This window comes from Rattus norvegicus, chromosome 1, assembly GCF_036323735.1.
Source record: "Rattus norvegicus strain BN/NHsdMcwi chromosome 1, GRCr8, whole genome shotgun sequence".
Classification (NCBI taxonomy): Eukaryota; Metazoa; Chordata; class Mammalia; order Rodentia; family Muridae; genus Rattus; species Rattus norvegicus.
In genome coordinates, this window is record NC_086019.1 from 106,248,310 (window position 1) to 106,263,385 (window position 15,076).

Consider the following 15,076-nt stretch of genomic DNA (forward strand, 5'->3'; position numbering starts at 1 on the left):
TCCTAAACTTGAAAGCCTCAGCCAACTCACACAGAAGCATTGGTTAGCCCTCGGGCCCGTAATCAAAGGCAACAATAAAAAAGTCCAAACACAGTATATGTCAGAGACGTTGTGACTATTATTCTCTGAAGCCAGAAAGCCATGAGCCCTGTTCTGAAGAACTCCAGTCAACAGGCTATATGATGTCTTTTCTGGGTCCTTGGGCTTCCCGACCCTTGGGGGTCAAGAGTTGGAGGTTCAACTGCTCATGAGTCTGGTGGTCACACCTGGAAGCCACTTAGCACCCTAAGGAACTGCCCAGATTGAGTCCAGTGCCTCTGCTGCAGATGTCTCCCGACTCATTCCATATTCAAACACCACGGCTTCTTCCAACACTTTTAGATTCTTATTAATAACACTTTAAAATGTAGATTGCTGCCTAATCTTAGCTGTGTAATTAAAAAAAATAATAATCTTGCTTCTCTCCCTCCCGACATGAAAGGAAACTATACCCTCAGGGCTTCTGCAGCTAAGAATCATGCCCTGAACAAAGCTAGTAGGAGGCTCAAGTTGGGGGAGGGGGCGTGCAGTGTGATAAGGCAAGAAATGAGGCTCAGCGCTGGACCTGAGAGACTAAGCTGAGGCTAAAGAAGGGGAGGATCCTCGAAGGACACAGGCTGCTCTGGCAGAGCCAGAACCAGGATCCAGGCTGCTCTTTCCCAGTGGACACCCCGCTAATAGGAAGGCAGGCTGGAAGAAGGAAAACAGTAATGGAGCCCATGTTACTGGTTCCACACTGAAAACAGAGCCCTGCCTATACAGATAAAAAGCTAAGGGTCTGGGACTCTCAAGGGCTCATGGGTGCAAAGCCCCAAGTTCTTTACCTTTAGGCCAGCCTCACAAATCATCAACCAAAGAGGGACCTCAAAGCACTTCCTACCCAGGCATCCCAGAAAGTAAAGACATTAGTGTTCCCAAGGTCAAAGAGGGCAAATCTAAGAGGAGAAGGACCCGGAGAGCCCTGAGCCCCAGCATGCACTGTCCACACAGCTTCAGAGAACTACAGCTCGGTCTCTCCACAGTGGTCCTACACCTCCCTCAGCCCATTCCCCAGGAGACTCCAGGGCTTCTTGGCAGGGAAGAAGGGGTTGAGATCCACACCTCCCCCTCACTGCCCATCTCCTAGGAGTGGCTACTTGGGAACTTCAGGAACATAGACTCTCCCTTTAGTCCTTTCCAAGATTTCCTCTCCATACCTGGGCATGCTCCCAGCCCTGGGTATCACCTTCAGTTTTTTGTTCCTTAGAAATACTTTATCAGCAGTTTCCATCTCTGAAGTTAAAAAAAAAAAGTGAGTGAGAGAAGGAAAGAAAAAAGGCCAGCTGCCAGGGGGGGCCATTGTTTCCACTAATGACAGGGACACACGGTATGTACCACAGCTGAAGGCTGGAGCTGGGAGACTGCAGCCCCCAGGCATGCCTGGGCATGCAGAGAGGAGCTGCTGGTCTGCCAGCAAAAGTTTCAGCAGCTGGCCACAGACACGCATCTCTCTATACAGACCAGCCCGAGGCCTCACAGACCAGGACAAAGGACAAAACAGGCTAGAGGCAGTGAGCATTGTAGAGCATAACCTGGTGTGTGAGGAAGCCAGCATCTCACTTCTGAGAACTCAAGAGACTCCTCTAGATAGAGCATCTATCTGTACGTATCCTCATCTTCCCCAAAGCAGCTGGCTTTCTGTAAATGAGACCTAATTAGGATCTTCTAATGGGGAAGACAATGGTTTTGTCCATTCTTGGAGTGGGTAAAACTCACCAAGGCAGGGGCAGAGAGGGGCAAGAGCCCACCTTGAGATGCAAATTTATGAGCAACCAGTGTGACCCCTGTGGACATGACTCCATATGGTGCTTCTCTTCTAACCCCTGCCCTGAGGAACTGTCCTGGGTTCTCTAAGAGAGATGAGTGTAAACGATGTAATACGCTCCTAATAGAGAAATCCCACTGAGGGTGTAACATTCTCCCATTTCCATCCTCGAGGACCCAGAAAGAGGGAGGAGAGTCAAGACGCTGAACTGTCAGTGGTGTGGGGACTTGCCCCAGCAGGGCAGTCATGAGCATCACCAGAGCCCCTCACCCCCACCCCCAGAACTGCAGTGTTTAAGGATCTCTAGTAGCCTTGGAGTCCCAGTCATTTCAAAGACAGGGCTTTGGAGAGGCTGAGATAGAGGCCCACTGTGGAGGCCGTGGGTGGTGTGGCAATCACAGGGCTTGTCGGGAGGCTCATGGTAGGGCAGCATGGCTTCATCTCAACCTGCTAATCCAACTGGCGCTCTGCTCTCTGCTCCTGTTTGTCCCTCAGGCCCAGAAGGAACCCGATTTACCGGCATCCCACCTGTCAAGAACCAGTGGTGTGGACCACTGGTGCAGCTTGCATAAAATCTGGGCACTGGTTAAGACGACTTCACCTGGTGGCCCCAGCAGAAGCGTTAGCAGCAGAGCTGCGACGGCCCCTCCAGAGCGAGCGGACTTCTCCATGCCTGTGGACGGGGCCTGAGAGAAGCCTGCTGTTCAGGAGTTTTCCTGTCACAGGCTCAGCTCCAACCAAACCAGCAAGGCCCTGTTACTGTGGGCCGTCTGCCAGGACCCGGAAACAGCATTGTTACATAAGGGATAATGAAGTTGATTAAACTAGGCTCTTCCTCCAGAAAGGAGACGAAGCCTTTGAAGCCTCTCTGTAAAGAGGCAGGGAGTAGAGAGGTGCTGGACCAGGGCCCTATGGGATCTGATCCTGCTTCTGCTTTAGCTGTGAGAACATGGGGTCAAGACATCCTTTCCCTAAGCCTCTGTTTCTCTCTCTCTTTTTTTTTCAATTAAAAAAAAAAGAAAAGAAAAGAGATGAGATAGCATTAAAACCCTATATTTTCACCAAAATGGCAAATAAATAAATAAGTAAATTAACAAAACAAAACTTACCCCTCGACAATGGCAACTGGAAAGGGATAATGTGCAGAGAAGAAACAAAATGTTGGAACCTTCCATCTACCAGGCAGGGAGGCCCAAGTGGAGCTCAAGGTAAGAATACGGCCAGGGATTAGAAGTCTAAAGGCTCCTGCCGTTCACACGGCACTGGTGTCATGCAGGCCCTTGCACATCCAGCATCGTGTCTGACCCTCACAGGATCATAGTGACCCCTCATAGCTGACACTGAGCAGAATGAGGCCTAGTAACTGGGAAAGGGGCTGCTTTCTCTGCCCTCTCTTCTGCTCCTCACAGGTCAGATAGGAATTGGCCTTACCTGACATTTCCACATGAACTAAAGAGATGATGCATGTAAATCCCAGAAAAATGGCTTACCTTGATAAATGAGGGTCCCTTACACACACACACACACACACACACACACACACACACACACACGCACACACACGCGCACTCACACATACACACGCGCGCGCACACATACTAACACACACACGCACACACACGCACTCACACGTGTACATACACACACACGCACACTCACACACTCACACATGTACACACACATGCACACTCACACACACACACCTCTTCAGAGAGGTGCCGAGGAAAGTCCTATCATTTAAGTCCCTAAGATGTTTCAAAGGCCCCAGCGAGACGGTTCAGTGGGTTAAAAGCACCTGCAGCCAAGCCTGACGACCTGAGTTTGATCCCAGGGAGTCATGTCATAGAAGGAAAGAACTGACTCCTGAAAGTTGCCTTTTGATTTCTGCATGTGTCACACGTGTGCTCACACACATACAGCCCCCACCCCCTACAGACACACACATCCACATAATAATAAAATGTTTAAAGTGAAAGGAAATGGGATAGCTTGCTCAATGACCAGAAGACAGACCAGGCAGTCAGATGACACCAGTCTTAGCCTGTGTTGTGGATACTAAGAGTTATCCAACCCTTGGTGGAGAGGGCTCCCCTAGAGTCCAGGGCACCCCACTCTGAGCCAAAAGCTGAAACCTCAGCAGAAAGCAAGTATGAGGCCTGGGCAGACGAGCCTGCAAGAGCCGGAGATTCAGGACCCTCCCTGTGCAATTCCTGGTTATCACACACCCAGTCCTTCATGGAAACCCCCAGCATCTCTACTGAAGCACATGAGGACCCACTCCACTCCACCTATGTGTGTCCGGTGACTTCCCGCCTTGTCTGGCCTACACCAAGCAGTAGACACCAAAGTGTACTTCCCACTGTAGAGACTGGCTCTCAGTCTTCCTCCTGCCTGGACCACCCTGCCCAACCTCAGCCAATGCAAGTGTGTGTGTGCGCGTGCGTGTGCACGTGTGTGCGTGTGTGTGAGTGTGCACCTGCGTGTGCACGTGCATGTGCGTGTGCGTGTGTGTGCGTGTGTGTGAAGGGATGCAGACAGAAGCTAGGAATAAGTGAACAGCTCAACCCTGTGGGGCAGAGAAGCTGTGATCACAGCTCTCATTTTAAGGCAGAAAAATGCAGGCCCAGAAAGGCTAAATGACTTCCTCTGGGTGTCAGCAACTATAAACTGGAACTCAGAGCTCACCTTCAGAGCTTCCTGAGGTAAAACCATTCTCAGATTGAAAAAGAACAGCTTCCTCCAAGATTCCTCAAAATAGGTCACTGCCCTCTTGGCACACTCTGAGATTACTTTAGGGAACTGGCTGTCACTGATCAAAGAGATCCAGAGGGACAGGCAAGGTCCCCGAGAAAGGGCAAAGCATGGTGTCATGTGTCAGGAACCTAAAAATGACGACCAAATTACAGCCTGGCCACTTAATGCTCACTTTGCAGAGCTCCTGGGACAAATCAATCCTCAGCAGGAAAGAGGAGACTTCCTTGAATGGCTCCCAAGCCTCTGCCAGTGACCTCTGAGCCCTTCCCAGGGCCGTCGAGGAGTCTGAGCGGGGCTGATGGCCTTGCCACAACGTGCCTCTTTCTACCATCTTCAGCTTCCTTCCTCCCAGTCCTAGGATCTAGGAAACCATGATGTATGATGTCAGCATCCCCCTAAAATAGGCTGGAATCCTCCCCTGAGGTGATGCTGTCAGGAAGTGGGGTCTGTGGAAGGTGACTAGGTCATGAGCGTGGGGTCTTCATGAACACAGTTGGTGTTCTTGCCCCTCTGCCCCATCAGGGGCAATGGCTGCCTATGAACTAGGAAAGTGGACTCAGAGAGGAACTTCCAGCACTTTGATAACACTTCCTGGACTCTGGACTGTGGGAAATAAGGTCCTATTATTTCTAAGACAGCCACTTGCTACATACCCAGTGAGGTCACCATGAGGGGAAATAACGTGGTGAGAAGTGAGACCAAACAGTGGGGCTCACAGGTCCACGTTGTTTCTTAAGTAACTATGCTATTTTGGAAACGCCACTCAACCCTGCTAAGCCCTGGATGGCAAATGGGGTACAGGGGCAAGGGATCCTAGCTCGGGAGATTGAGAAACCTGTATGTGGCAAGTCAGAGCTGGGCAGTACTTGGGTGTTCCAAGGGTGCCTGGCTAACGCTGGTCCCTGCTCCAACCTTGGGGATTACTCTTTGCAGCAGGTCTCCAGCAAGGCTTGGAACTAGCTATCTCTTGGATACTGAGGACTGAAGGACAGCCCCAAACTTCACCTATAACTCAGCCTACTTGGAAAACCTTGACCTGGAGGAAAACGAATGAGGGGAGGTACTAGTCAAAACAGTGTCTTGCCCATGCTGTGTATAGGCGGGTGGGAATCAAGACAGCCAAAGAAACCTGTCTCTGACTGTCCCCATCATGTCTCTGTCGCAGATCCCAACCTCAACTCCTCTCATGAGCAACAACCAGCGACCATCTGAGGTCCCTTCAGCTTTGACCTTGCTATTTCTTATGCTGAATGCAGTCCCCCACCTACCTTGTCCCCAGGGCTGTCTGCCTACCCACTACTGCCATCTGGTGGCGGGCAGACCTTGCTGCCCTTGGTTTTAGGCAAGCACTGGGCATGCCCCTTGGGTGAATGTACCTACCCTGAAGGTGGCTCTCGCTTCTCCACCGGACACACCCTGCACTGTTCCAGGCCACAGATCAATGGGTATCCATTGCCAAACACAAAAACAAAACACAACGCCAGGTTTTTGCCTCTAGCAGAGATGACACAGCTGCAGCTGGGAGACGGCTCCCAGGACAGTACACAATTTCACTTTACCACAATGTTTAGGGTGAGTGGACACTTACAGATCAAAACTAAAGTTAACCCAGGTCTGGGAAGGTGAGAACAAACTGTCAGGACTTCCTGCAAACCCAGGAAAATAGTTAAGAACCAAAACAGCTTGGGCACCACCTGAAGAGACTCACGGGAAAGTGCCACCATCCTCGGACCTTGGTGGGCTGGTAGCAAGAACATCTGCGGGACCTTCCTGAGATAGCCCCAGCGCCCCAGCACAAGCTAGGTCTTAATCTACGCAGACACCAGGTGGGAGAAGACAGGGCAGCCGTGTGTGTGTGCCTGCTTCCTGCACTCCACCCCACACCACAGACAGGAGCTGCTCTGCTCAAGATGCCATCTGTCTTTCTCTGACCCCAGGTCTTGCTGTATCCAGCCAGAGGAACCCTGCAATGGTCTGGTTCCCTCTCCGGTTCACAGCACATGCCTGCTCTTTATAGGGCCCTCTTGTCACACCCTTGGCTCTGTCTGCAGCACCTTCTGTGCTGTGTAATACAGGGGGGGAGAAAGCAATGTGGGGCTTTACAAAGATCACTCTGCTAGCCTTCCCTCTGTCACATCTGCAATGGACTTATGTTTTGTAGAGTGCTTTCCCAAGTCATTTTGCCTTTAAAATGCTAGACTCTGAACCCTGCGCACGCATGCACACACACACACACACGCGCGCACGCGCACACACACACACGCACACACACACACACACACACACACACACACACACACACACACACACACACACACACACACACACACACACAAGGCCCCTCAAGGGAACGTAATCAGACAATGCTTCCCTCTAGTGGCCAGATTCAGTCTCCACACCCTCCCAGCTTGGCTAGCTAGCCATGCTCCCACTAGATCCCACCCTGTGCTGGCCTTCAGCCAAAAGTACCCAACTCCAAGGGAGACAGAGTCCAGGAAGCAGCTCAGCCCCTCAGCTGGCCACACAAGAGTGAAGAAAGCCTCTGCGCTTGGGAACAAATGCACTTGGGAGCGTTAAGACCTTTCGTGACTTTCAACTCCCCTCTGCAGGTGAGGAAACAAAGGCTCACAGAGGCCCAGAGGAGCCCAAGCTGATCAAGCTGACTCATGACTGAGCCAAAAATAGAGGCCACTTTTCCCGCCTCCTGCTACAGCCTCCTGCCTCTTCTCCACGTGACCTCTCAACTGAGGTCCAGGGAAGAGACTTGTCAAGGACATCCACACTGCCCTGAAAGGGGATCGTCCCCTGGCCATTTTCACTTTCATTTTGAAATAGTGTTATGAAGGCTACCATCAGACTATAAGATCTGTCCCTCCACGTGTGCACTTCCCCGCCCCTCAGCACACCTAATAAAGTATAATTAAGAAGTAATAATAATGTCTACAACCTCCTACTGGCCACATGAATGAAGGGGGAGCCAGAGAGTTTAAGAGTCTTGCTAGCATAGAAAATAAAATGTGCTTTAATCGAACCCATCAGAGATAATATTCTGGTATATTTCTTCCTAGTCTCTTTATAACATTAGGTGGAAATTAGAAAGGACAGCGCGAGGCTATTTCTCTGGCATTAAGTCTCCTTCCAAGCACTCCTCTGAATGGCAGTGTGACGCTCCGGCATGTGACTGGGCCACAGTTCTGTTAGCCCATCCCCCCTCATTTCGCTGGATGTGTCATTAGAAATCAGGCCGCTGTGCACAGCATGACAATCACCATCTGAACACATGTATCTATGCTGATTACTTTCTTAAGCCAGTTTTATTTTTCACAGAATGGAACTCTGGAACTGGGGTGGCCATAAGAATAATTACAGGGCCAGCAAGATAGCTCAATGTTAAGGGCGCTGGTCTCCAACCAAGTCTGACATCCTGAGGTCAATCCCCCCCCCGGCCCACATGGTAACAGGAGAAAACAGCCCTAAGAGTTATCCTCTGGCCTTTACATGAATGCTGGGACATGCGCACTCCCTGCCGTTCCTCAACCCCCACAATAAAGTATAATAATCTTTTTTTCAAAAAGGTCATGATGTCTGAGACTTACTGGCCACAAGGTAGAAGAGGAGCCATGGGGCCTGGGAGTCTTACCAGAGGAAAGGATAACTCAAGAGAACCAACTTATAAACAGTCAGCCTATTGAAGTGTGACCTTCCCAAAGCCCAACCACAGCCCTCCCCTCCGGACTCACGCCACATTATCTCTCAGAAACCCCAAAGCCCCTGGAGTCCTGGCCACTCCTCTGGCCTCCCACCACACTCTTTATTCGCCTACTAAATATTTAATTTGTTCATCCAACCACAAGCTTTCTGAAGGGAGCTCTGGACTTCAGAGTCCCCTGCACTCCACAGCACAGTGCAGTGTCCACACGGTCCGCATCCCATAGACAAACGCTAAAGGGTCCAAGATAGCTGCATGTCCTTCCTGGACACTTGGGACAGTGGAGGGCCCATTATCCAAAGCTAGAGAAAGGTGCTGCTCTGGAAAATAAAGGCAGCTCAGTTATGAAGTCAGAGCATTCTGTGACACACGGGGACAAAAAGGAGTGAGTTCAAGCTAAGCTCTCTCCAGCTCCATGGACCAGGGCGAGACGACTAACCAGCTGCTCGGAACTCACGTGTGAAATCAGGATAAGAACACTCCACTTGCCAACTTCCTGCAGGAAAATACCTGTGACCACACTTTATAGTGGCATACAGTGATGGCAGCCCACGGGACTGTAATGTCAGAAAGGAACCGTGCTGCCCCTGTGACCCCCAGCACGGCCTCCTGAACCTTGTCCTCAGGCTCTGCTCCATACACATATCTGCTCGGGGGTGGGCTGTGCTCTTCAGTGAGCTACAGGGCTTTCTGGAAGCTCAGGTTCCTATACAGAAGGAACCAGCAAGCCTGGCCAGGCGCCTAGGTTTACATAAGCCATGCCCTACTGTCTGTGGTAAGAAAATAACAGGGCCAGAGGAGCACCTGACTGACAGTTGTGAGGCTTCAGTCCTGGTCCTGCACCTTCACCTAGTCCCTGTACCCCATCCCTGGTTTCTCAGCCTCCAAACTGAAGTAAGACCAAATACTGAGTTCCCATCCCCAGCGGGCATGCTAGGGGGTCCAGGGAAAGTGCTAATGGCTTTGGTAATAAGCACACGGCCCACTTCAATAGTGTCCTCTGGGTTCCGTCTAACTACCAACTGTGGGGTTCTCAAAGTTCTGAAAGCTCAAACAAGCATCATGAATTCCAAACTGCTGCCTTAAATAGTCCCACAGGGTTAGAACCTCCCTAAGGCCCACTGAGATTCCATGATGCATGGCCCCAAAGAAGGACTAATGTACATTGCCAACCTATTCTGGACAGGATCTTGGCCCCAAAACAAAATAAACTCCATTCAGTGTAAACCAACATGGCCTGGGTTTCACTGATGCTCAGACATCAAATGCGATCAAAGATTTCTGGGTCTGTGATTGTTGGGGAAAAAAGCAGAGTGTCTAAAAGGTCCTATCAACATATAGTGTCTGTCTTTAGAGAATGACAAAGGGGAGGGGAGCAGAGCGATGACTCGGCGGTTAAGAACACGTGCTGCTCTTACAGGGGACCCAGATTTGGTTCCCAGCATCTACACAGTGGCTCACGACCATCTATAACTCTAGTCCCAGGGTACCCAACCCACTTTACTAACTCTGGGGACCACGGGCACACACATGGCAAAGCATCCCTACATATAAAAATAAGTGTGAAGGAAAACTCATAAAGAATATTACTATGACCGGGGAGGAGAGTGGGGAGGGAGAGTGGGGAGCCAAGATCAGGTTTCCTCGGCAACAGAACTGACCTGGGATTCCAGGGCTGTTACCAAGTCTTGTTTCCCTGGTTACTTTTAGTTGCCTCGCCTTCTAAGTGGGGAAGTCGTTCCTCTGTCTGACTCTCTATAACGTCCAACCCTCCAGGTCTTTCTTGGGCGACACAGAAAGGTAAAGAATGTCAAAGAACTCTCTGCATTTGGCTTCATGTTTTCAATCCATATTCCTTTGAGACCGCAAGGCTACTTTGGGATGCTGTGTGGTTCGGGGAAAGCTTCCAACCTCCCTCCGGAAAGCAAAGGATTCTAGACATCCTGACCAACCCCACAGTAACATTTGGGATCTGGGAAGAGCATTCCCTTGAAATTCTAATCAATCGCCAGCAGCCAACACTTGGCATTTTAAGCCTTGATATCGCCACACACCTCAGGACAACCTGGAATCCACATGTTACCTACATATTTACCAGACGTAGTCAGAGCCCCACGGGGACCTCTGTTGACAGAGAAGAAGCACAGCATGCCAGTCCAGGGAGCTCTGAAGTTTCCTAGAAGGCAGAGAAAGCTGACAGGACTGAGCAAGTGGGGATATGGGCCCAGTTCAGTGTCTTACCACGTCACCTCATTGAATGTTCGAGCCAGGTTGACAATTTCCCCTTCCCATGTTTCTAATATGGGAATATCTGGAGCAGCTAGGCTTGTTCATTCCTCCATGCATCAACTAACCACCTCCTAAAAGCCAAGTGCTTTGTTAAGAATTGAAGAGACAAAGGAAAGCCAAGATAAACATACCACTTGCTCTCATAGAACTTTCTAGTCTCCTGGGTGTGGGGGTGGGGGGATTAGTCAAAGAATCAGTAGCTCGGTTGATAAAGGACCTGCCTAGAATGCATGATGCTGCTGGTTCAATCCCCAGCACCCCATAAGCTGGGACCAGTGGTGTGTATCTATAGCCTCAGCACTTAGGCTTAGGAGAAGAAGGCAAGAGGATCAGAAGCTCAAGGTGTCAGAGGACCCTGACACACATAAAAGCAAACGCATAAAACAAAGGGAGAGTGGCAGGGCCATTAGAACAGAAGTACCAAGGTAATCATGGCAGTGAACCAACAGGATAGGAGGAGAGAAGCAGAAAGCAGGTGCCCTCAGCCGCACTACCAGTGAGCTGGGAGAGCCGAGCATAAGCCTAAGTCCATCTGACTTCAAAGCTACTCAGTTGTTAGGCAGTTATTGACTACTGTGTGACAGCCTGGGAACACCAGGCACACACAGGGCATATATACACTCATACACATAAAAATAACAGCCAAGAGCAAAATGAAATATACCTCCCATGCAAACAAACAAACAGATGTGTGCAACTGCAGACTGTGGAGAGAACCACGGGTTAAGTTAAAACAAGAGGCAAGAATACCTAGAGGGTCACAGAAGGCTTCCAGAGCTTTGGTCAGCCATGATCACTTCTACTCTGCTGCACAACACTCAGAGCATAGCCAGCAGCTTGAACAGCATAGAGCACCTATGAGCCCTTGGTGAGAGTACAGTTCATTTCTATCTTGCCACGGTTAGAACAGCAGCTCTTCTAAAACCAAGACCAAACACTTACATATCCCAACCTCAGGTGACCATCACTGGGTAGACATTTTACAGATAACTGGGATCATTCACAGAGTCATTTTTCCAGACCACAGAACCACACTATGAGGCAGGCGGGACTATTTAAGATCCTACTGAAGAGATGAGTGATTAGGGTGTGTAAAATAGCCCTAGACGTGCCACCAAACGAGGAAAGCACCAAACTCTGCCGTCCAAGTTTATCAGACATTTCTATTCAGGAAACTGACCATCTGAGAGACAGCCGCAGGTCGCCAAGCCTGGATCAAGTTACACGGGGTCCCACGAAGTTCCTGAGAACCGATGGGGAGCATTAAGCAGCTCAAGAAAGGTTTCTAGAATGCAGCTTCACCAGCCTGAGACACAGGTGCCCTTGCCAGCTCTCCCAGATTAGAACAGGTTCTCCTGGCCTCCTCCCAAGTGCCTCTGACTAACACAGAAAAGTATTTTTCCACTGCAAACCTGCAGGCAGGCAGCAGACTGAGGGCAGAGAGTGCATCTGCAGTCCTGTACGGACCATCTGGGAAGTTATTCCGCTGCCATCCCTACTGCCCCGGCTACACACCTGCCCGTGAGGACGCCAGTCTCAAGCAATGCTTCTCTGCCTTGACAATACAGGCACTTGGACTGCACAGGTTTCTTGTGCCAAGCTGGGGGCATCTTGCCACCCCGCAAGGTCAGAATATTCAGTGGCACCCTTGACCTCCACCCACTGAATCTGACATCCCCCAGTTGTCACAGCCACTAATGTCTCCAGGCAATGCAGATGTCCACTGCAGGGCAAGAGTCACCTCTTGGTGAAGCTTTGATCTTGAGACCTTAGAGAAGAAGCGTAAAGTGTCTGTCCTGCTGCACACAAACTCTCTCGGGTCAGGCTCACACCACCACTGCGTCCGTGTAAGCAGCTGTGTGCCGCTGCAGTCCTCCACTGGAGCTTCAGGAACAACCGGAGTCAAACAACCCCTGGTACTGCTGAGCCAGTTGTGACCCTGCAAGGAAAACTTGTTCCCATTACTGTGAGCTGCTGAGTCTGATTAAATGGAAACCCTGGGTGCTTCTTCTCAATGACATCGGGCCAGGGCCAGGGCCAGGGCTGCCGCGGCTGCTGCGAGGAGCACAGGGTGGTGAATCGGGATCCTCCACTCGCCCCCAATTCAGTATAACACCCAGACTTTAACCATTTCACCCAGAAGAAAAGGGAACAGGGCAAGGTACATACACAAGCAAGCTGAATTAGCAATTTAATTAAACAGCTGAACCATTACCAAAAAAAAAAAAAAAAAAAAAAATGCTCTCAAGTGGGGATGGAAACTGAAGCTGAGCTCCCAAGCAGCTGGAGTGACTCAGTGCCTCAGCGCCCTTCAAGGATGCAGCTGCCAATCTCCCACCCCGGGGCTGGGCCCTGGCCCCACAAGAGCTCTGCTTCCACTACAGCGCTTCAAAGAACCACCACCTCTGTCTTTCCTCGTTAGCCACTTAACCAGGTACAGAGATCACCCACACCCTCCCCGTGTGGGAGCAGGAGTGTTCTGCTGACCACACTAGTGAAGACTACCCATAGCCGCCTGCCTGCTCACACCCGATCACTCGGCCTGCCACTACGGCTCAGTCGGCTCACTGCCTCGCTGCCGCCTTTCGCTCTGTTGTGAGCTCCGTGCTTGCCTGTCTCATACTGGAATGGGACCGAGTTCTGATATGGGTTTGCCACATGTAAGGGTCTCCTTAAAGGCACATAAACAGACCTGCCCACTTACGGGTGGCTGGACGGTGGGCAAACGGATAGATCGGCGGATGGGTAGACTCAACGTTTTCTATCCCTATGCTCATGCAATCTGAAGCTCTTTAAGGGCAGAAACAATTTCCCCTCCTAACGGACAACACACTTCCCCGAGAGCATTCTCCAACCCCACAACATCGACAGTACTATGTGTTGCCCTTAGCTGGGATACCATTCCGAAGTGATCGTCACACTTTGGAAGGATCAATTAAAATCATCACAGACACAAATGCTCCCAGATCTGTGAATACGAATGCACACGGCATGTGTGACTTACTGAAGAGAGCTGACGCTAAGAGAAAAACCTGAGGGCAGGAAAGTTCTGGAAACGCAGTCAACAGGTGTTTAGGAGCCTTCTTCAATGGAGCCAGCAAGGCCAGAGAACTCCTGAGAACCCTGGAGGTTCAGAAGGCTTTGCTGTAACGTCAAACTGCCCGAGAAACTGCAGATCAGCAGCAACTCCTGGACTGCAGGGGCCACGAAAAGCCAAAATCCAAGAAGAGAGGAATATGGCGGCCAAGAAAAGCCTGAGCTAAGGAGAGACGAAAGCCAATGGAAAGATAAAGAAGCAAAGACCTCCCAGGCATGGGGGGGGGGGGTCCCCCTGAGGAATACCAGGGCTCAATCAGTATATACAGTGCAGAAGAGTCACCCCCAAGTTTCAATCAGAATTTCACGCCAGCTATGACTCACTTTGAAATATTTACCAATACTTTCTGATGTTGTTTTAACTCAGATCAGGTGGGAATGAAAATAAAGCCATCTCTTCAGCCATGACGAGGCAACAGCTCACCGGTACCCTGGCCCAATCTCCCGGTGATGTTGGCAGTCACAGACATCCTCTCAAAACCCCAAGGACTCTTGAGCAGAATGAGTTCACCAATGCAACCTTGCATTTCCAAGTGCAAAGCTGTAATCCATGGAGGAAAAGCCACACCCAGCTGATGGCAGAAGGAGATGCCAGGTCCTCCGTGTCCCAGTGCTTAAAGTCCCTCCCCCTGTCCCCTTTGTCCCCAACCCCAAGTACTAGTGAGTGGACAGCTATTCTCACCAATCCTAAATGCTCTGCTGCACCCTCACCTGTCTTAGCAACCAGATGCGTCCAACCACTCCAGACAGCAGTGACCTTTTCATCCTGGAAGTAATGTGCTTCTACTCTCTGGGGCAGAGGAAGGAAGGTGGCGAGGGAGGCCAGCTGCCCATGCTTGTTACGGCCCCAGACATACAGCTCTCCTGTATCTGGAAGAGAGGTGAATGGGGGGTAAGGAACATGACCCACAAGAGTAGAGGACAACTCAGAAAAAGGAACAGCTAAAAGGGCTCATTTCCTACCCACAACACAGCATTTAGTGGGGCCACGCACAATATGAAATCTATGTAACACACAATCTAATGTAAAACTTGCAAAACTCTGTACATAAACAAGGCCTAGTGTGTGTATTTCTTCTGCATGCATGCGTGCGTACATGCATGCGTGTATGTGTGTGTGTGCGCGCGCGTGCGTGCATATGTGTATATATGTGTGTGTATTTGTGTGTGTGTTGTGTGTGTGTGCGCGTGTGTGTGCACATGTATGTGTGCATGTGTGTGTATGTGTGCATGTGTGTATATGTGTGTGCATGCATGAGTGTGTGTGTGTGTGTGTGTGTGTGTGTGTACATTCCTGCATGTACCCATGAACAGAGAGCCTAGAAGAGAAAGAACATCATGTGTCCTGCTCTATTACTTCTACCTTATTCCTTTTGAGACAGGGT

The 15,076-nt window shown here is 50.4% G+C and overlaps 1 protein-coding gene and 1 long non-coding RNA gene across 13 annotated transcripts in view; one reads left to right on the top strand and one right to left on the bottom strand.

Annotated features, from left to right (window-relative positions):
* Sergef (secretion regulating guanine nucleotide exchange factor) overlaps positions 1-15,076 on the bottom strand; it is a 202,866-nt gene that overhangs the window by 162,360 nt on the left and 25,430 nt on the right. For 5 of the 12 annotated variants that reach the window (XM_039100958.1, XM_039100957.1, XM_006229227.4 and 2 more), the window contains 2 exons: positions 14,403-14,561; positions 10,402-10,482 (listed from right to left, as the gene is read on the bottom strand). The exons of 2 other annotated variants lie outside the window; for them this stretch is intronic. In XM_039100958.1, coding sequence (XP_038956886.1) covers positions 10,402-10,482; positions 14,403-14,561 — 240 coding nt within the window. Of the gene's footprint in view, positions 1-10,401; positions 10,483-12,358; positions 12,535-14,402; positions 14,562-15,076 lie in introns of those variants that run through there. 5 more of the 12 variants (XR_005499054.2, XM_063269165.1, XM_039100959.1 and 2 more) reach the window with 2 other exon arrangements.
* On the top strand, positions 9,983-14,744 carry LOC120099808 (uncharacterized). Its single transcript, XR_010063011.1, has 2 exons — positions 9,983-10,106; positions 11,767-14,744. It is a non-coding gene; the product is annotated as an uncharacterized LOC120099808 (long non-coding RNA).